The sequence below is a fragment of the Ranitomeya imitator genome, chromosome 9, assembly GCF_032444005.1.
Source record: "Ranitomeya imitator isolate aRanImi1 chromosome 9, aRanImi1.pri, whole genome shotgun sequence".
Taxonomy (NCBI): domain Eukaryota; kingdom Metazoa; phylum Chordata; class Amphibia; order Anura; family Dendrobatidae; genus Ranitomeya; species Ranitomeya imitator.
Genome location: NC_091290.1, coordinates 47523036 through 47544537, shown reverse-complemented (window position 1 = coordinate 47544537; position 21502 = coordinate 47523036). Strand labels below are relative to the sequence as shown.

Below are 21502 nucleotides of genomic sequence, written 5' to 3'. Positions count from 1 at the left end.
TCATTGTCAGCCGCTGGCAAGTGCGCGCTTCACCTGAGTGGAGGGAGGAAGCTTTGCTCGCCGGCCGCCGCAGGAGCGCGGCTAGGTAAGTAAGAACTCGTGGTTTTTTTTCTGTTTTTTTTTTTTTTTTTTGATAGCTGCGATCCCGGGGCAGAATACTGGACAAGCTGGGGGCAGAAATGCTGGACAAGCTGGGGGCAATATGCTGGACACACTGGGGCAGAATGCTGGACACATTGGGGGCAATATGCTGGAGACACTGGGGGCAATATGCTGGAGACACTGGGGGCAATATGCTGGAGACACTGGGGGCAATATGCTGGAGACACTGGGGCAATATGCTGGAGACACTGTGGGCAATATGCTGGAGACACTGGGGCAATATGCTGGAGACACTGGGGGTAATATGCCGGAGACACTGGGGGCAGAATGCTGGACACACTGGGGCAGAATGCTGGACACATTGGGGGCAGGATGCTGGACACACTTGGACAGATTGCTGGACACACTGGGGGCAATATGCTGGAGACACTGGGGGCAATATGCTGGACTCACTGGGGGCAGGATGCTGGACACACTGGGGCAGATTGCTGGACACACTGGGGGCAATATGCTGGAGACACTGGGGCACATTGCTGGACACACTGGGGGCAATATGCTGGACACACTGGGGCAGGTTGCTAGACACACTGGGACAATATGCTGGACACACTGGGGCAATATGCTGGACACACTGGGGCAATATGCTGGACACACTGGGAGCAATATGCTGGACACACTGGGGGCAGGATGCTGGACACACTGGGGGCAGGATGCTGGACACGGGGGCAGAGATGCTGGACACTGGGGGCAGAGATGCCGGACACTGGGGACAGAGATGCTGGACACTGGGGGCAGATATGCTGGACACTGGGGACAGAGATGCTGGACACTGGGGCACAGATGCTGGACACTGGGGGCAGAGATGCTGGACACTGGGGGCAGAGATGCTGGACACTGGGGGCAGAGATGCTGGACACTGGGGACAGAGATGCTGGACACTGGGGGCAGAGACGCTGGACACTAGGGACAGAGACGCTGGACACTGGGGACAGAGATGCTGGACACTGGGGACAGAGATGCTGGACACTGGGGGCATAGATGCTGGACACTGGGGGCATAGATGCTGGACAGTGGGGGCAGAGATGCTGGACACTGGGGGCATAGATGCTGGACATTGGGGGCAGAGATGCTGGACACTGGGGCACAGATGCTGGACACTGGGGGCAGAGATGCTGGACACTGGGGGCAGAGATGCTGGACACTGGGGACAGAGATGCTGGACACTGGAGGCAGAGATGCTGGACACTGGGGGCAGAGATACTGGACACACTGGGGGCAGGACTGGAGATATGGGCAGAAGGTAGATATGGGGCATGATTGGAGACATGGGGCAGAATGAAAGACATGGGGCAGGATTGGAGACAGATCGTGCAGGATGGATATGATGGAGACTGATGGGGCAGGATGGGGAGATCATATGGGGCAGGATGGAAACTAATGAGGGCAGGATGGGAGAACATATGGCTGGAGCTGGGAATGAGATACACGGGGCCAGGATGGGGGATATTATTATTACCATAGGGGCTAATTAAGGGATATTGTTACTGCAGTGATGTATTTATTTTATTTTTTGAGGACACTGTTTTAAATGGGGGGGGCGGTCTTGTTACTATGTAGAGTGACACTATGTTGCCTCTTTTAAGTAAAGTATAACCTAAAGGTGCCCATACAGCTGAGCTGCCGGCTCGTGCAGTTGATAAATACAGTGGCATGTAAAAGTTTGAGCACTTCTAGTCAAAATTATTATTGTGAAAAGTTAAGCAAGTTGAAGATGAAATGATCAAAGCGCTGAAGTTAAAATTGACATATTTACTTTGTATTGTAAGCAAATATATATATATATATATATATATATATATATATATTGTAATTTTCTTGCATTTAAAAAATTACAGAAAGGAAAATGGGCCGATGCTAAAGTTTGAGTACCCTGCATGGTTAGCAACTAGTAGCACCCACTTTTGAAGGTTTCACAGCTTGTAATCACTTTTTGTCAGCCAAGAGTCCATTCTTCCTTGGAAGATTCTTCCAGTTCTGTGAGATTCCAGGGTCGTCTTGAATGCACTGCTCTTTTGAGTTCTAGCCACAGATTTTCAATGATGTTCAGATCAGGGGACTGTGAGGGCCATTGTAAATCATTCAGCTTGTGCCTTTTGAGGTAGTCTATTGTGGATTTTGATGTGTTTAGAAATCAGGATCATTATCCATTTGTAGAAGCCATCCTCTTTTCAACTTCAGCTTTTTTACAGATGGTGTTATGTTTACATCAAGAATTTGTTGAAATTTCATTGAATCCATTCTTTCATCTACCCAGAAAATGTTCCTGTGCCATTGGCTACAACACAGCAACAAACGATGATTGATCCACCCCCATGAAATTCTGTGCCCTTTTTTCTCCACACATTCATTTCATATCTAAAAAGTTCAATTTTACCACATCGATCCACAGGACTTGTTTCCAAAATGCATCAGACTTGTTTAGATGTTCTTGTGCATAATTCTGGTGAGGATGCAGGAGAGGTTTTCTTCTGATGACTTTTCCACTAAGGCCATATTTGTGCAGGTGTTTCTGAACAGTAGAGCAATACACCATAAACCCCAGAATCTGTTAAATCTGTCTGAAGGTCTTTTGAAGTCAAGCGGGGGTCCTGATTTGCTTGTCTAGCAATCTTATGAGCAGCTCTCACTGAAATTTTGCTTGGTCTTCTTTACCTTATCTTGACCTCCACTGTTCCTGTTAACTGCCATTTCTTAATTACACTTTGAATTGAGGAAAGGGCAACTTGAAAATGCTTTGCTATCTTCTTATCACTTTCTCCTGCTTTGTGGGCCTCCACCATTTTCATTTTCAGAGTTCTAAGCAGCTGCTTAGAAGAACCCATGGCTGCTGTTTTTGGCACAAGGCTAGAGGAGGCTGGGTTTTTATAAAGCTTGGAAATTTGCCTCACATGGCCTTTCCTAATGATGATAGTGAACAAGCCATAACCCTAACAGGCTAATTAAGGTCTGAAACCTTGGTCAAAGTTATCTGAGTACACAATTCTCCAAAGCTGCCCAAAGTTTTATATCAGCCCATTTTCCTTTTTGTAATTAAATACAAAGTACGGTGAATGTATTATCTTTATCTTTAGCACATTTAGACATCATTTCAACTCCAAGTTGCTTAACTGTTCACAATAACAATCATTTTGACCAGGGATGTCCAAACTTTTACATGCCACTGTATCTCTCTTGACTCTCCTATGCACACAAAACCTTGGCATCTGGAAATGGCATATTCCCAAGAGGAACAAAAGGATTTAATGGAGCTCCGCTAGACAAAAGATGGTCAGTCGGTTCTGCCTTATGGCCAACTTTAATCTGATGTGTATTCTGGGTTTATACTAAAATATAATACTGCCACATTTTAGTACAAAATAACTAGTATATTCCAGGAAGAATATACAATGTGATATAACTAGGATCTGAGTGGCAGATACATCATCTCTATCTTTCAATCTCTCAGTTGTGTGCCACTCGATTGGACCTCATCCAGTTGTCCATTCTATCCATGTTTTTAATAAATATTACACATACCCATTAGCATCTATTGTGCTGCTTCCGTGCTTTTTGCAGTCACTGAGACATATCCATTTTTGGTCCGAATCAAAATCACCCATAGGTCCACGAAAATTACAAACACTGGATGCAATCAGCTTTTAAGGGCTTGTTTTCACTTGCGAGGAACACGTCCGTGTCTCGCATGTGTAAATGAAGCTCTGGCGCCGGCACTGTGGAGCGGAGCGTGCGGACACATAGCAACACATGGAGCCGCACGCTCCGCTCCGGAGTGCCGGCACCAGAGTTTTGTTTCCACATGCGAGACACGGACGTGTTCCTCGCAAGTGAAAACAAGCCCTAACAGTGTAATGGGTAGGAGAAGCTTTGCATTTTTTTGTTTGGGGGGCACACAAGAAAATCACTGATGTAAAAAACAATTAAAACTGACCAAACACTGCAAAAAATCTAATCCAGCACACTGATGAAAAATGGTCTTGTTTTACATACGAGAAAAAACTAACATCTGAATGAGGTTTTTAGGTTTGGCGTTCAGTGTGTGGATCAGTTTATTGTAGATTGTCTTTAGATTCTATCAATGATGACGATTAAAGCAAAATTATATCTATGAATTGATTTCCCTTTTTTTCAGCAATTCATGTAAAACATACCTTGCTTTTTACAGTCAATGTTTCCATTGGAAGAGCAGACACTAAAATAAGAGGAAACAGTTATTGTCGTGTATGACTCTTTTATTATAAATATCAGAAAAAGATTTAATACGTAAATCAATACTTTGTAATATTTTAGCTGTTCTTAATACACATTTGAATCATTTTGATGTGTTCATTTATTGCTCAGATAGATCTCTGATCCAAGTAGCAGTGAATCACAGATGGTTGAGTCTGGCAAAGGGGTTATCTCTTTCACTTCCTGTGTCAGGTACCGCCCGCGCAGGGTCTGCTCTTGCCAAAACCCAGCATATGCATTTTTCTTAGGTGATTTCTTGAAAGAGCAAGTACAATTTGATATTAATACAAAAGTGTATTTTTTACCAAATCAGTTGTGATTTTACAAGCCAACTAGGTCACTTTAAAATCATTGGCTAAACTCTTGAATTGACCAGACATGAATATTTTCATATTCTAAGGAACAAATAAAGGATTGGCAGATTGGTCCAGTTGCATTTCGCTTTGCTTGTCAGATATACATAGTTACACTGGTAAAAGAGGGAAGGTGACTCTCGAAGGGCTGGACTATTTGGCTGATATGCCCATGGCTTCTTTCTGATATCTCAGTTCAGCACCATTGAAATTAATGAAACTCGGTTATAATACCATATACAACCTAGAGACACGTGGGGCATTATTTTTTGAAGGAATCTTTCTGCAACCTATGTTATACAGGATAACATTTCCAATTGTGGAGATTGACATGCCTTGCCTAACATGCCAGTGTGAGGACACTTATAAACCATGCATTCAGTGGTGAGTGATTCGCTGGCTGTTGCTGGATACTTGTGTGTGACATCACTCACCGCTGAGTTAAACCGGCAGTGATCACCATCTTCAACGCACACCATCGGCGGGGGCAGCATTTTTAACCAACCTGTATACGCCGGGCAGGAAGCACATTTATACAAGCCATTCATCTCCTTTTTCCCCTAGAGGGGCTAAAGATTCCTGAGGACTTCATAGGATGTCTCACACCAGGTTAGAGGAATCAATTCACACTTGTCCATTGACTTCCATACTGTCTGTGATGATTCGTAGATAAAAACGAAAAGTGAACCCTCTGGACCGTGACGATGATCCCCTCACGGGCGAGCTGACCAGATGGACCGCCCCCTATACAGGGAGAGGGGCAGGCTTGCGAGAGACTATCGCCACAGAAGCTGGAGGATCAAGATGGAAAAAGGGGAAGATAATGGGCTGGCGATGGCGGCAGGAACACAGGATAGGTTGGAACTGCAGATACACAGAACTGGCAGGTATGACTGAGACAAAAGCCAGGAGGGAACACTGCAGCCTAACAGGGACCGACGGGAACAAGGCAGAGACACAGGGACTGACAAGATACTACAGAGACGAAGGGACTAGCAGAGACACTACAGTAACACAGGAACTGGCAGGAATACTATAGAGACAGGGGGACTGTCAGGAGCAAGGCAGAGTCACAGGAGCCGGCAAGGTACTGCAGAGAAATGGGAACTGATGGAAACACGGCAGGGATACAGGAAACAGGCACAGAACTGCAGAGAAAAGAAGAGACCCAAGGTCAGAGGGCAAGGAACGCACAGAGACCATGGGCGGCCAGAAGCACTTGATAGCACAAATGAACATCAGGCACAGAGGGGCGGCAGGAAATGGTTTACATACCAGCGCGGAGACCACTTCCGGGTTACAACCCTCCAGGATGATGGAGAGGACGGGAAGGAGCGCCAGCAGGGGAACTAGAGGTGCACACGCGCAGAACTGAACGCGGCGTGCGCGCGCACCCGACGAGCAGCAGAAGTCGGGAGCGAGCACTGGAGTGAAGACACTGCAGCAGAGGAGCCGCACCGGGACGACGAGGACAGGTAAGCATGACAGGGCGTGGGGAGCAGCAGCGGCATGACACTGTCACAATCCTAACAAACAGATTAACGATCTGGGGATCTGTGACGTTGCCTATTACTATTGACAGCGCCCATTTCACTGCTTTACATCAGTGACACTGGTTTATCACATCTCCATTGCAGAGCATACATTGTTCTACTGCACAATCATATTTATCCAACCTCTAATGAGACAAGTCCATTCAAGCTACAGAGCAGTGCACAAATTGCTTCATTGCACAGCACAGATCCCAGTATATTTACCTAACCGCTAACAATTATAAATATATTTTTTTCTGTATGTCTGCCTCTCTCTATTCCTCCCGCAGCGCCGTTTGAATTTTAGTTTAATTTTATACCCAGTCTAGTAATTAGTACCCACCATGCAAAATTAATAAATTAAAAATAAGATTATTTCTCATGAACCCTAATTACCAACAGCCTGGTAAAAGTCAAATTTCTTACCATTCGTAACATTCCTTATATTGAGGAACTTCTTCTGCATTTTTGTAATGAACATTATTACTATAGCAGCCACATTCTTTCCTGGTCACACATTTCTTGTTTGTTTCATCAAAAATAGGCCTGTTCTTTGGACAAGTTGGGTAGCAGCCTGAAATCACAAACATGCACATGTCAAATAGAAAAATGTAATTCATCATGTGGGTATAAAAAGAAATGGAAAATATGTATAACATAATCATAAAAATGTTCAGCACAAATGTCTTATGTTATAGCTTTAATGAAATATGGAATCTAGATTATTATTATTATTATTTGTATTATTATTGCTCTGGGTGACTTACCTTCCAGATAAGTAATGGTGACATTAGTGTAGACATTGTTAATGGAGCGGCAGGTTTGTATATTGTGATTGCCACATGGGTGATAATGCCACTCACATTCATCCGTAGGGTTGTAGTAGTCACAAAATATGGCTATAATATAATAAATACATCTATTTATTGAGCTCTTGCTGAAGTAACATGTTGTATTTCGGTGATATCTATAAGTAAAGTTCTATTTATATGTAAATTATTAGATTTTGTAACCAAAGTTAAAAAAAGAAAACTCGATAAAACTTTATGACACTTTTTAGGAGCAAAGATTCAAGATTAGGGATGAGCGGACCTGAACTTAAAAGTTTGGCGTTCGTACCGGACTGTTACTGACCGGTGACAGACCCCGAACGCGGACTTTTCCCTGGTGAAGTCTGTTGTGAAGATAGAGAGAATTTTCCAAAGTTGGGGCCTTATTGTTTTCAATAGGTTTCAGGCTCTGGTTTAAGTTCTGGTACAGTTCTGCTACCCGAACTGAACTTTGGAATAAACCCGAACCGGAACTTCCACAGGTCCGCTTATCCCTATTCAAGATCTCTGATTGCCAATTATTATTATTAAACCTGTGTAAACATGGCTGCAATCAACTAAGAATTGACATGTCACCTGTCAATCGAGGTATAGTGGACATGCTGTCGGAAGGCAGACTTTAACTATACTGATGCTCTTTTTCTCTTTTTTTATGCACCTTCCCTTTTAGAACCTTGACATAAAACATTTTATATATTTTTTCCAAAGTTTTCCTTTAAACTTCCCTTGTAGACACTGTATGACATCATAGATGACGTAGATATTAGTGGACTTACGGCATATGTCTGGTGTCCTCCAGTAGACGCAGGCTTCGGCTTTTGTACACTCCTGAGCATACGCAGCAACTGCAGTACAGAAGCATTCGCAGTCTCCGCCAGTGTCACATGAGCAGGCATCATTTACACAGGCCTCGTAAAATGGCTTAGGATCAACCTAAAAAATAGGTAAAGTTCTTACTTCATCTGGATGTACAGTACACCCCGACTGAAAAACAATAAACAATAGCTATATAGCCATTTTTTCCTATGTCAGAAATTAATTATATCTATTTATATATTGTAGCCCACTGTTATTAGCTGCATTGTTCTCCACTCATCAATTCTATGGCATTTTGTTATAGTTTTTTGTACTCCGTAAAACAGGGGTGTGCCCCCCAACCACATTTTGAGCTAGACATTTCACCTATATAGTTGCTCATGAGCATGTGTACGAACAGCCGGGCCCATCTCTTGTTCTGCCCTTGTCTACATTGAGGTCGGCTGACACAAGGTGAGGTTTTACTACTAGAGACAGGATAGCACTGTCCCCATTGGGCTCACCTTGTTGTGATGGGATGGCTTTTATGCTGTATTGATACTATTATTATACTTTATTGAGACTAGTATAATCAAATACTGTTAACTAAGTACCCTATGTTATTTACATGTACTATTACGATTTACTTACTACAGAGTATATGCTCACTTTGTAATCTGTCGTCATTTGAGAAAGAGGATGTATAAAAAAAATGTAAAAGAATTTGTGCCCCTTTCTGTGGCGTCCTAGTCAGCTGCCTACTCTGCCTGCGTAACATCCTGGCTTTGTATAAAACGAATATGTATCGTACATTTGTAAACAACAATAATCACAATTAAACTAATATTACACATCTGCTACTTGTTCATCTAGGCTTTGTACCTTACAATGACACGGTGTGAAAACATGGCTTTTGATTAAGCCACATTGTTTCTCGGCCCAAGAACGACGATGTGGGTTCTGACTACAGGGGTTGAGTACATCAGTAGCATCAGGACAGGAGGGATCCACTTTCCAGCTGTTTCCAAATTCCAAAACATCCACAACTTGTATCATGTGTCTGGTCTTAAAATCATTTTGTGAATTCTCATCAAAGTTGCCACATAAACCACAAAGTTTTCCCTTGAGAAAAGGAAAAGAATCAGATGAAACTTTGAAACTAAGAATGAAATATCTGAGGTTATTTTAAAGAAATCGTTAAAATTGACATTTTCATTAGATGATTAGACATGTCACATTATTTAACCTTCTCTTAACAACAAACCATATTATACCATCCCATTAGAAATGGATTGGCGCAGTTGATGGTAAACTCCCCCTCTACCTTTTCCATTATACTTACATCACATGTCTTTATGGGTTAGTATAGTATTCATGGTAAAGTCCCGGTTAGTATAGTATTCATGGTAATGTACCTAATGGTGGAAAGTGGCTTAGGAGTTTATGGAATATATATCTGATGGGTAGATCAGTGAATGGGTTAATAGTAGTAATCCAAAAAACCAAGCCGTGCAGATTGTCCTCTACATGTTTAGAAAATTGTCAGAATGATTTGGGCATGGATCAGTGAGGACCTTCATTCACCTATGATTGATAACAATGGTTAGATAGGCCATTATGTTCTATACTGTTCTGCTGCCGCCAGTTCCCCTACACAGCTGCACACCTCGTTCCTGTCCATCATGTTGTATATTATACTGTTCATACTGTTGCCACTGCTACTGGCAATAGTCAACCCCACATTTCCTGTCTGTCCATGGTATCCTATATCTATATTGTACTGCTGTCGGGGTTGCTAGATGAAGACCAACAGAACAGGACATCTCCTGCCTGTCAATCAACATTTTATACTGTGCTGTTGCTGCCATTGCCATTGGCAATAGACATCAACACATTTCCTACCTGTCCATCGTGTTCTTTAGCTAAACTGTATTGCTTCTGGGGACCCTACCCTGCACAGGTAAAATATTAGAAAGTTGAGATGGATAATTACAGTGTTTAATGACTCCTTATAAAACCACATATTTTTCATTTTCAAAACAGCAAACTTCTTGTTGCTGAATTCCCCCCCAAAATTGATAGTTTTTGGAAAGCCTTGTTAAAAAGTAATTGTTTCTTCACTTTGCAAATAACAAACCTGTTGGTCATCCCAAATATCTGAAGATTTTGGATAGACATTGCTTTTCTGTTTACAAACCCCAAATTTGTTACTGCACCCCACAAATGTATAATTTTTGGACCACTGCTTTTCAGAGAGTCATGTATTCTTCCATATACAACAAAAAAATAATTTTTTGAACTGTATTTAAAAGGATTATCTGGTGATTTGTTTTTCCCTTATGGGGCTAAGAACTTACTGGCAGGTAGTTGCTATCTACCTGCCTGTTCTTCCAACTTAGAGAGGACACGGACCGCTCCTCCAGCAATTTTTCTGTTTCCTGTGACGTCGATAAAGCAGTTCTTTCTCCGCTGCTCTGCTCTATCAATGGGGCATCACTGTCGATGTTATGCAAACTATCAGCCAGCTCTCCACTTCTTAACTGTGGGGAATTGGCTGACAATCATATACAATGCTCAAAAAAATAAAGGGAACACTTAAACAACAGAATCTAACTCCAAGTAAATCAAACTTCTGTGAAATCAAACTGTCCACTTAGGAAGCAACACTGTTTGACAATCAATTTCACATGCTGTTGTGCAAATGGAATAGGCAACAGATGGAAATAATTGGCAATTATCAAGACACACTCAATAAAGGAGTGGTTCTGCAGGTGGGGACCACAGACCACATCTCAGTACCAATGCTTTCTGGCTCAAGTTTTGGTCACTTTTGAATGTTGCTTGTGCTTTCACACTTGTGGAAGCATGAGACGGACTCTACAACCCACACAAGTGGCTCAGGTAGTGCAGCTCATCCAGGATGCCACATCAATGCGAGCTGTGGCAAGGTTTGTTGTGTCTGTCAGTGTAGTGTTCAGAGGCTGGAGGCGCTACCAGGAGACATGCCAGTACACAGGAGACGTGGAGGGGGCCGTAGGAGGGCAACAACCCAGCAGCAGGACCACTACAGCCGCCTTTGTGCAAAGATGATCATTAGGAGCACTGCCTTTGCCCTGCAAAATGACCTCAAACAGGCCACAAATGTGCATGTGTCTGCACAAATGGTTAGAAACTGACTCCATGAGGATTGTCTGAGGGCCCGACGTCCACAGATGGGGCTTGTGATCACAGCCCAACACCGTACAAGACGCTTGGCATTTGTCACAGAACACCAGGATTGGCAAATTTGCCACTACCACCCTGTGCTCTTCACAGATGAAAGCAGGTTCACACTGAGCACATGTGACAGATGTGACAGAGTCTGGAGATGCCGTGGAGAGCAATCTGCTGCCTGCAACATCCTTCAGCATGACCGCTTTGGCAGAGGGTCAGTAATGGTGTGGGGTGGCATTTCTTTGGCTGGCCGCACAGCCCTCCATGTGCTTGCCAGAGGTAGCCTGACTGCCATTAGGTACCAAGATGAGATCCTCAGACCCCTTGTGAGACCATATGCTGGTGCAGTTGGCCCTGGGTTCCTCCTAATGCAGGACAATGCCAGACCTCATGTGGCTGGAGTGTGTCAGCAGTTCCTGCAAGATGAAGGCATTGAAGCTATGGACTGGCTCGCCCATTCCCCAGACCTGAATCCGATTGAGCACATCTTGGACATCATGTCTCGCACCATCCACCAATGTCACATTGCACCACAGACTGTCCAGGTGTTGGCGGATGCTATAGTCCAGGACTGGGAGGAGGTCCCTCAGGAGACCATCCGCCACCTCATCAGGAGCATGCCCAGGCGTTGTAAGGAGATCATACAAGCATGTGGAGGCCACACACAATATAGAGCATCTTTTCCTTGTCATGAGGCATTTCCACTGAAGTTGGATCAGCCTGTAATTTGATTTTCTACTTTGATTTTGAGTATCATTCCAAATCCAGACCTCCATGGGATATTCATTTTGATTTACATTGATAATTGTTATGTTTTATTGTTCTGAACATATTCCACTATGCAATGAACAAAAATTTGCAACTGGAATATTTCATTCAGAGATATCTAGGATGTGGTGTTTTAGTGTTCCATTTATTGTTTTTGAGCAGTGTATATATACAGCTCTACCAGAGGCCTGGGAGTTTGAGGGTTCTGCGCAGGATCTTAGTTGTTCCCGGCATTATTTATATATACAATATATATATAGCTTGCTTTAGGATGTTAGTATTACATTCTGTAAAATGTAAACCTAGTAGAAGTGTTTATTGCTTTGTTCATACTGTACTCTAGAAGTACAATGACTGAACCCCATTATCACATACAGGTCATCTTACCTTATATGCAGGTGACACCTTTATGAATAAGGTGGTTTTCTTGTCCCAAATCAGAAGTATGCCATTACTCGCCTCAATGACCACATAAATTCCCACTTCACGGGTTAGATAATCTACGCGTTCTCCTTCGAGTTGGGTAGTCGTTAATACATGCTTTTCTGATAATTTGAGCATGGTATTCTACAATAGGTCAAGTAAAGATGACACTGCTTTATTATGGTAAAATGGTATTTATATAGTCATTCATGTCTTCCTCAAGACCATCCAATTCATACATACCCCAAGAAACACCGTCATAGACTTTGAACATGTGACTCCAGTGGTACCACATGGGATGTTCTCTGTGAGGATTCTGAAGCTGCCACCAGAACCGTCAGCCTCACAGTAGTCCTAGAAACCATTATAAAGGTAGTGTACATTGTGAGATACATTCAATTAGTGACCATTTACAGCTTTCCTAGTGATCACTCGGGCTTAGAACCCAGAGACACCAAATGATCAGCTAATCTTTGGAGCAGCTGCATGCTGATATGGTGATACCCAGACGGTTCATTATCTTTAATATCTCAATGGGCACATCCAAAAGAGTTAGCCATTACATGAAGATTTAAATATAAATGGAAAATTCATGGTGGATTACATTACTAATCATGTTAATGCAATTTAAGCATACCAAATGCACATGGAACAGAATTTTTTCTGCACAGCAAATCTTAAAATCAGCTGCAGGTCAATTTTTGTTAAAGATTTTAATTGCTGATTTTGCCAATTTTGATGCACAAGTGTGAGAGCCAATGCAACTGCTGCACATATTTTGATTTTGTTGCAAATAAAAGATAGAATCTTTCTTCCAAGTGTGAACCCAGTTTATACCTTCCTCATCATTTCCGCAAGTCCTCTACATATATTTTAACCGAATCTTGACCCCTCTAAACTATTTTCCTTCTGAGTAAATTTTTACTACAGCCCACCACTACTAAATACATTTATTTTTTTCCAAATAAAAGAGATAATTTATTAAAAGCAAGTAAAGAACTCATTTTTATTAAATCTGGATAACAAAGTTAAAAGTGAAACATGGAATATGTTAAGAATTTATGATTTGTATTATCACAGAGTGGGTCTATTACCTGGGCAGCCACAAATTCGCAATTTCCATCAAAGTCATAAAATTTATTGTCAAACGTAATATAATGGCCATCTCCATAGATTGTACAAGTCCCATAGCAGACAGTATTTGTGCAGGTCCACCTTCCTCTCTGACATAAGCTATAAGAGGATACACATAGCGAAAATCATTGTATCACCAAACTTCTTTTCGTATAAATGTTTATAAATCTAATAATTATCGAACAATAAACTATGAATATTACATAAATAGGACAGACAAAGACAATTAGCATAATAAGCGTTTTAGGACCACGAGTGCAGAAGACCAGGAACTATTACAATTTATGGTGTTACCATCTTTTGCAGTCTACTTCGACTTGAGTTCCGTGGGGATAAATGTCTTTATTATGTACGCAAGGGCATCTGTCTTCAGGAACACAGCCTCCGACTCCATCATCTAAAAGTCCATTGGGGCAGACACATCCTGAGATGCACTCTGTCTGAAACTATATTGAAAAAAATATATAATTCTATATTATTAAACATTTCAGCTTCTTGGCAGTGGTTAAGAATGAGGCAGATTGTTCAGCTGATATGGAGTCCTTGAAGATGGATGTTTGGTTGGTTGCATCTCTTTCTACTGGATGTCAAAAATTTATACTGACGAGCAAAAGGGTGACTATATTTTGAACATTTGATTTCCAGGCTCCATATCTCATCGCTACTACTTCGCACATGAGACTACCATCATTTTACAGATAATCAGCTTGGCTATGTCATACATAAATTTGACTTGCATCTATTTAGCATATGATTAGTTACGCAGATTCTTGTCACATCACTGCATTGTTACTGTTTTTTATTATTTTGTTAGTATTTGGTAAATCTACCTTTGACTTTCAATACTGTCTGAATCCTTCTGGCCATGTTCTAGATCAGAATCAAGCATTTCTTGACCAAAATCTGATCCAAGGTCTCTTCTACACTTACCCAAGTTTGGTGCATACTAGTCAACTCATTTGGGTATTATACAGTTCTTTCTTCAACTTTGCCCACAAGTGTTCGATTGGATTGAGGTCTGGGTACTGTGGCGGTCATTCCAGCTCCTCTACTTCATTGTCATTAACCCTGCTGTTCTGTTCGGTCTGGGGAGACCTATTTTGAACTTTGGTATTTTTTGGGGTGTTCAAGATGCGGTTCTGAAACTTGTGGTTGATTGACTTAAATGAGGATGGGTCGGTCGGCCACGGGTTTCAGAGCCGCATCTTGAATATTTTAAAGAATATTGAAGTTCAAAGTCGGTCATTTTTGACCAACAGAACAGCAGGGTTAAACCATTTCTTCACCCATCTCAACATATGCTTCGGCTGTTGTCCTGTTGGAACAGTATGTTGTCCTTTTCATACACATACTGTACGAAGTATCTTGTCAAGTAGGATACTCACATATAAATCAGCATTGAGACAAGCATCAATCCAGGCCAAATATCCAATGACTTTAGCTGTTAAACAACCCCATATCATCAGGCTTCTTCCACTGAACTTGACAGTTCCTTCAATTTCTATATTTGTTAACCCCTTTTTCCCTTGCTTCTTCCAAACCCATATACACCCATCAGGCCCTAGTCTATTGACTTTCGTCTCATTGCTTCAGATCACCCGTTTCCAAACTTCTACTGTCCACTTTTCATACTTTTTTGCAAACTCGAGCCGGCGCTTTTTATGACGATATTGAAGTTATGGTTTCTTCACCCCATTCCAGACTTGTGTAATGTGTGTTGCACGGTGTTTGCATGGACCTCTGTGATCTCACTATTGCGCAGTATACAAGCCACCTTCACTGCTTTCTCGCACCAGAACTGATAGACCTTGGGTTGAGCCGACTTATTGACTCCGGTATTTTGCCTGGACGACCACCTCTTGGCTTTTGATTGGATGTATAGAATTCATCTCGTATTCTTCCTGCTGGCATGGCACTCACATGATGCAGTTTGTCAATTTTCTTGGCCGAGATATGGCTATTGATGTGCTGGATGATGTTGTTTCTCTTTTCTTGGGAAATCGTCTTCATGGCTGCTTCTCGATATGAACCAGTGACCTGGCGGCTCTCCTCCCATAGTCGTGGAGTGCATATTCATTACCTTAATGAGCGGTACCACGTGACTGCTGAGCAGAGGAGAGGAGATCCGCTGGCGCCTGGACAACAGAGATGCAGGTGCGAGGAGGGTGAGTATGATGGGGAGGCAGGCAATATGAACCATGCATACAACCATGGCTTGGGGGAGCTGACACATGTGGACTGGGGGAGCTGAGCAATGCTGGACCTGCAGAGCTGAGAAATATGGACCAGGGGAGCTGAGCAATGCAGCACCGGGGGAGCAATGCACATACAACAGGGAGAGCCACATACCAGGACAGGACATGGGTAGCCACATAACAGGACAGGGGGAGCCACATACTGGGAGAGGGAGAGCCACATACTAGGATAGAGGAAGCCACATACCAGGACAGGACAGGGGAGCCACATACCAGGACAGGACAGTGGGAGCCACATAACAAGACAGGGGGAGCCACATATCAGGACACGGGGAGCCAAATACCAGGACAGGAGGAGCCAAATACTCACATACCAGGACAGGAAAGGGGGAGGCACATGCCAGGGCAGGGGGAGCCACATACCAGGACAAGGGGAGCCACATACCAGGACAGGGGGAGCCACATAACAGGACAGGACAGGGGGAACCACATGACAGGACAGGGGGAGCCACATACCAGGACAAGGGGAGCCACTGAAAGTGTGAATTACTGGTATGATGGACTCCTCGCCAGAGACGGACTACACCTCAACAAACCTGGGAAACACACATTCGCCAGAAGACTCGCTACACTCATCAGGAGGGCGTTAAACTAGAAGAAGAGGGGACGGGAAGAAAAACATTAGACTCGAACAAAGACGACCCAGGAAAACATACTCAGAAGGGAGGTAAGAACATTTCTAAAACAATCCACAGTGAGGAGATTGGAACAAAACAAAATCCTCTAAACTGCATGCTCGCAAACGCCAGAAGCCTGACAAACAAGATGGAAGAACTAGAAGCAGAAATATCTACAGGTAACTTTGACATAGTGGGAATAACCGAGACATGGTTAGATGAAAGCTATGACTGGGCAGTTAACTTACAGGGTTACAGTCTGTTTAGGAAGGATCGTAAAAATCGGAGAGGAGGAGGGGTTTGTCTCTATGTAAAGTCTTGTCTAAAGTCCACTTTAAGGGAGGATATTAGCGAAGGGAATGAGGATGTCGAGTCCATATGGGTTGAAATTCATGGAGGGAAAAATGGTAACAAAATTCTCATTGGGGTCTGTTACAAACCCCCAAATATAACAGAAAGCATGGAAAGTCTACTTCTAAAGCAGATAGATGAAGCTGCAACCCATAATGAGGTCCTGGTTATGGGGGACTTTAACTACCCGGATATTAACTGGGAAACAGAAACCTGTGAAACCCATAAAGGCAACAGGTTTCTGCTAATAACCAAGAAAAATTATCTTTCACAATTGGTGCAGAATCCAACCAGAGGAGCAGCACTTTTAGACCTAATACTATCTAATAGACCTGACAGAATAACAAATCTGCAGGTGGTTGGGCATTTAGGAAATAGCGACCACAATATTGTGCAGTTTCACCTGTCTTTCACTAGGGGGACTTGTCAGGGAGTCACAAAAACATTGAACTTTAGGAAGGCAAAGTTTGAACAGCTTAGAGATGCCCTTAATCTGGTAGACTGGGACAATATCCTCAGAAATGAGAATACAGATAATAAATGGGAAATGTTTAAGAACATCCTAAATAGGCAGTGTAAGCGGTTTATACCTTGTGGGAATAAAAGGACTAGAAATAGGAAAAACCCAATGTGGCTAAACAAAGAAGTAAGACAGGCAATTAACAGTAAAAAGAAAGCATTTGCACTACTAAAGCAGGATGGCACCATTGAAGCTCTAAAAAACTATAGGGAGAAAAATACTTTATCTAAAAAACTAATTAAAGCTGCCAAAAAGGAAACAGAGAAGCACATTGCTAAGGAGAGTAAAACTAATCCCAAACTGTTCTTCAACTATATCAATAGTAAAAGAATAAAAACTGAAAATGTAGGCCCCTTAAAAAATAGTGAGGAAAGAATGGTTGTAGATGACGAGGAAAAAGCTAACATATTAAACACCTTCTTCTCCACGGTATTCACGGTGGAAAATGAAATGCTAGGTGAAATCCCAAGAAACAATGAAAACCCTATATTAAGGGTCACCAATCTAACCCAAGAAGAGGTGCGAAACCGGCTAAATAAGATTAAAATAGATAAATCTCCGGGTCCGGATGGCATACACCCACGAGTACTAAGAGAACTAAGTAATGTAATAGATAAACCATTATTTCTTATTTTTAGTGACTCTATAGCGACAGGGTCTGTTCCGCAGGACTGGCGCATAGCAAATGTGGTGCCAATATTCAAAAAGGGCTCTAAAAGTGAACCTGGAAATTATAGGCCAGTAAGTCTAACCTCTATTGTTGGTAAAATATTTGAAGGGTTTCTGAGGGATGTTATTCTGGATTATCTCAATGAGAATAACTGTTTAACTCCATATCAGCATGGGTTTATGAGAAATCGCTCCTGTCAAACCAATCTAATCAGTTTTTATGAAGAGGTAAGCTATAGACTGGACCACGGTGAGTCATTGGACGTGGTATATCTCGATTTTTCCAAAGCGTTTGATACCGTGCCGCACAAGAGGTTGGTACACAAAATGAGAATGCTTGGTCTGGGGAAAAATGTGTGTAAATGGGTTAGTAACTGGCTTAGTGATAGAAAGCAGAGGGTGGTAATAAATGGTATAGTCTCTAACTGGGTCGCTGTGACCAGTGGGGTACCGCAGGGGTCAGTATTGGGACCTGTTCTCTTCAACATATTCATTAATGATCTGGTAGAAGGTCTACACAGTAAAATATCGATATTTGCAGATGATACAAAACTATGTAAAGCAGTTAATACAAGAGAAGATAGTATTCTGCTACAGATGGATCTGGATAAGTTGGAAACTTGGGCTGAAAGGTGGCAGATGAGGTTTAACAATGATAAATGTAAGGTTATACACATGGGAAGAGGGAATCAATATCACCATTACACACTGAACGGGAAACCACTGGGTAAATCTGACAGGGAGAAGGACTTGGGGATCCTAGTTAATAATAAACTTACCTGGAGCAGCCAGTGCCAGGCAGCAGCTGCCAAGGCAAACAGGATCATGGGGTGCATTAAAAGAGGTCTGGATACACATGATGAGAGCATTATACTGCCTCTGTACAAATCCCTAGTTAGACCGCACATGGAGTACTGTGTCCAGTTTTGGGCACCGGTGCTCAGGAAGGATATAATGGAACTAGAGAGAGTACAAAGGAGGGCAACAAAATTAATAAAGGGGATGGGAGAACTACAATACCCAGATAGATTAGCGAAATTAGGATTATTTAGTCTAGAAAAAAGACGACTGAGGGGCGATCTAATAACCATGTATAAGTATATAAGGGGACAATACAAATATCTCGCTGAGGATCTGTTTATACCAAGGAAGGTGACGGGCACAAGGGGGCATTCTTTGCGTCTGGAGGAGAGAAGGTTTTTCCACCAACATAGAAGAGGATTCTTTACTGTTAGGGCAGTGAGAATCTGGAATTGCTTGCCTGAGGAGGTGGTGATGGCGAACTCAGTCGAGGGGTTCAAGAGAGGCCTGGATGTCTTCCTGGAGCAGAACAATATTGTATCATACAATTATTAGGTTCTGTAGAAGGACGTAGATCTGGGTATTTATTATGATGGAATATAGGCTGAACTGGATGGACAAATGTCTTTTTTCGGCCTTACTAACTATGTTACTATGTTACATAACAGGACAGGACAGGGGGAGCCACATACCAGAACAGGGGGATCCACATACCGGGACAGGGGGAGCCACATACCAGGACAGGGGAAGCCACATACCAGGACAGGACAGGGGAGCCACATACCAGGACAGGACAGGGGAGCCACATACCAGGACAGGACAGGGGAGCCACATACCAGGACAGGACAGGGGAGCCACATACCAGGACAGGGGGATCCGCATACCAGGACAGGTGGAGTTATATACCAGGACAGGGGGAGCCACATACCAGGACAGGACAGGGGGAGCCACATACCGGGACAGGGGGAGCCACATACCAGGACAGGGGAGCCATATACCAGTACAGGACAGGGGAGCCACATACCAGGACAGAACAGGGGACCCAGATACCGGGACAGGGGGAGCCACATACCAGGACAGGACAGGGGGAGCCATATACCAGGACAGGGGGAGCCACATATCAGGACAGGACAGGGGGAGCCACATACCAGGACAGGATAGGGGGAGCCACATACGAAGACAGGGGTGCCACATACCAGGACAGGGGGAGCCACATACCAGGAAAGGAGGAGCCACACATACCAGAACAGGGATGAAGGGGACAATGCATACCCGACTTATACTCGAGTCAATAAGCTTACCCAGTTTTCCGTGGTGCGTGAGACATGTCCACTGCTCCTGTCAGCATCACTAAGCATACACAGATGTTAAATTCACCGCACTTCTGATGCGATAGCCTATTTCTAGTATGCTAAATAGTTGTGAGTCAATTTTATGTATGTGATTGCCAAGATGATTGTCTATCAAATGATGGTAGCCTTACATTCAAAGCAGTAGTGAATGGTGAGATATGGAGCCTGAAACTCAAAAGTTCAAAACATTGTTACTCTTTTGCTCATCAGAGTATGAAGTGATGGAAACCACCAATTATATGATCTGAAAAATAATACAACGGGTGTAGACCAATAATACTCTATAATACTCAAAAACGTGCAACTGAAACACATCAGAAGGATTTTAATATTAGCATTAATGGAACTGGAAATGGATCCATGGATCTTTGTTCAAAAGATGTGGAGAGGAAACAAGCAAACGAACTGACTCGTGCATTGTAATAGAATTCCCATCTTGATCCTCGCTATAGGGCTCATTTTTTTCCTAAACCAAAGACTATAACTAGATTTCAGAGATTAATTCTAGACTAGTATATTATTTGAGAATTTTAAAAAAATATATAAATAATACATTTATTATTCCTATTTTTCTTTAATTCTGAACATTTTTGTAGGTACAATCTTAGCTTACGTAGTCAATGCTCAGTGTCTTGCAACTTTTACGAACAGGGGCTCCTCGAAGCAGGGTCTGACTCTTGTTACAGTCAAAGTAAACTTTTCCTCCAGAGCAAGCTATAAATAGGGGAATATTAGGAATAAATATGATAATCAATTCTATTTTGCCCAATCTAGTACAAAGTAAATGACACATTTTTCATTTTTTGTATTAACCCCTTCAAGACCTTGCCCTTTTCCGTTTTTGCGTTCTCGTTTCTTGCTCCCCTCCTTCCCAGAGCCATAACTTTTTTATTTTTCTATCAATATGGCCATGTGATGGCTTGTTTTTTTTGTTGGATAAGTTGCACTTTTGAATGACATGATTGGTTTAGGCATGTCGTGTACTAGAAAACGAGAAAAAAATTCCAAATGCGGTGAAATTGTAAAAAAAGTGCAATCCCACACTTGTTTTTTGTTTGGCTTTTTTGCTTGGTTCACTAAATGCTAAAACTGACCAATCATTATGATTCTCCAGGTCAGTACGAGTTCACAGACACCTAACATGACTAGGTTACATTTTATCTAAGTGGTAAAAAAAATTCCAAACTTTGTTAAAAAAAAAAAAATTGTACAGTTTTCCGTTACCCGTACTGTCTCCATTTTTCATGATCTGGGGTCGGGTGATGGCTTATTTTTTGCGTGCCGAGCTGACGTTTTATTGGTATGATTTTAGTGCAGATACGTTCTTTGATCGCCCGTTATTACATTTTAATGCAATGGCGACCAAAAAAATGTAATTCTGGCGTTACAAATTTTTTTCTCACTACGCTGTTTAGCGATGAGGTCAATCTTTTTTTTTATTGATAGATCGGGAGATTCTGAACGTGGCGATACCAAATATGTGTAGGTTTGATTTTTTTA

General features: G+C 42.5%; 1 protein-coding gene and 1 long non-coding RNA gene across 2 annotated transcripts in view; one reads left to right on the top strand and one right to left on the bottom strand.

The window, feature by feature from the left end:
• Positions 1 to 21502, top strand: part of LOC138649157 (uncharacterized) — a 197375-nt gene that overhangs the window by 87526 nt on the left and 88347 nt on the right. The gene's annotated exons all lie outside the window — the stretch shown is intronic.
• The window catches only part of LOC138649155 (mucin-2-like), a 134053-nt gene that overhangs the window by 57824 nt on the left and 54727 nt on the right, over positions 1 to 21502 (bottom strand). The window contains exons 18-27 of the mRNA XM_069739322.1: positions 20616 to 20716; positions 13732 to 13883; positions 13398 to 13536; positions 12547 to 12657; positions 12268 to 12447; positions 8782 to 9021; positions 7881 to 8037; positions 7042 to 7173; positions 6701 to 6848; positions 4311 to 4351 (exon numbers count right to left, since the gene is read on the bottom strand). Coding sequence (XP_069595423.1) covers positions 4311 to 4351; positions 6701 to 6848; positions 7042 to 7173; positions 7881 to 8037; positions 8782 to 9021; positions 12268 to 12447; positions 12547 to 12657; positions 13398 to 13536; positions 13732 to 13883; positions 20616 to 20716 — 1401 coding nt within the window. The remainder of the gene's footprint in view (positions 1 to 4310; positions 4352 to 6700; positions 6849 to 7041; positions 7174 to 7880; positions 8038 to 8781; positions 9022 to 12267; positions 12448 to 12546; positions 12658 to 13397; positions 13537 to 13731; positions 13884 to 20615; positions 20717 to 21502) is intronic.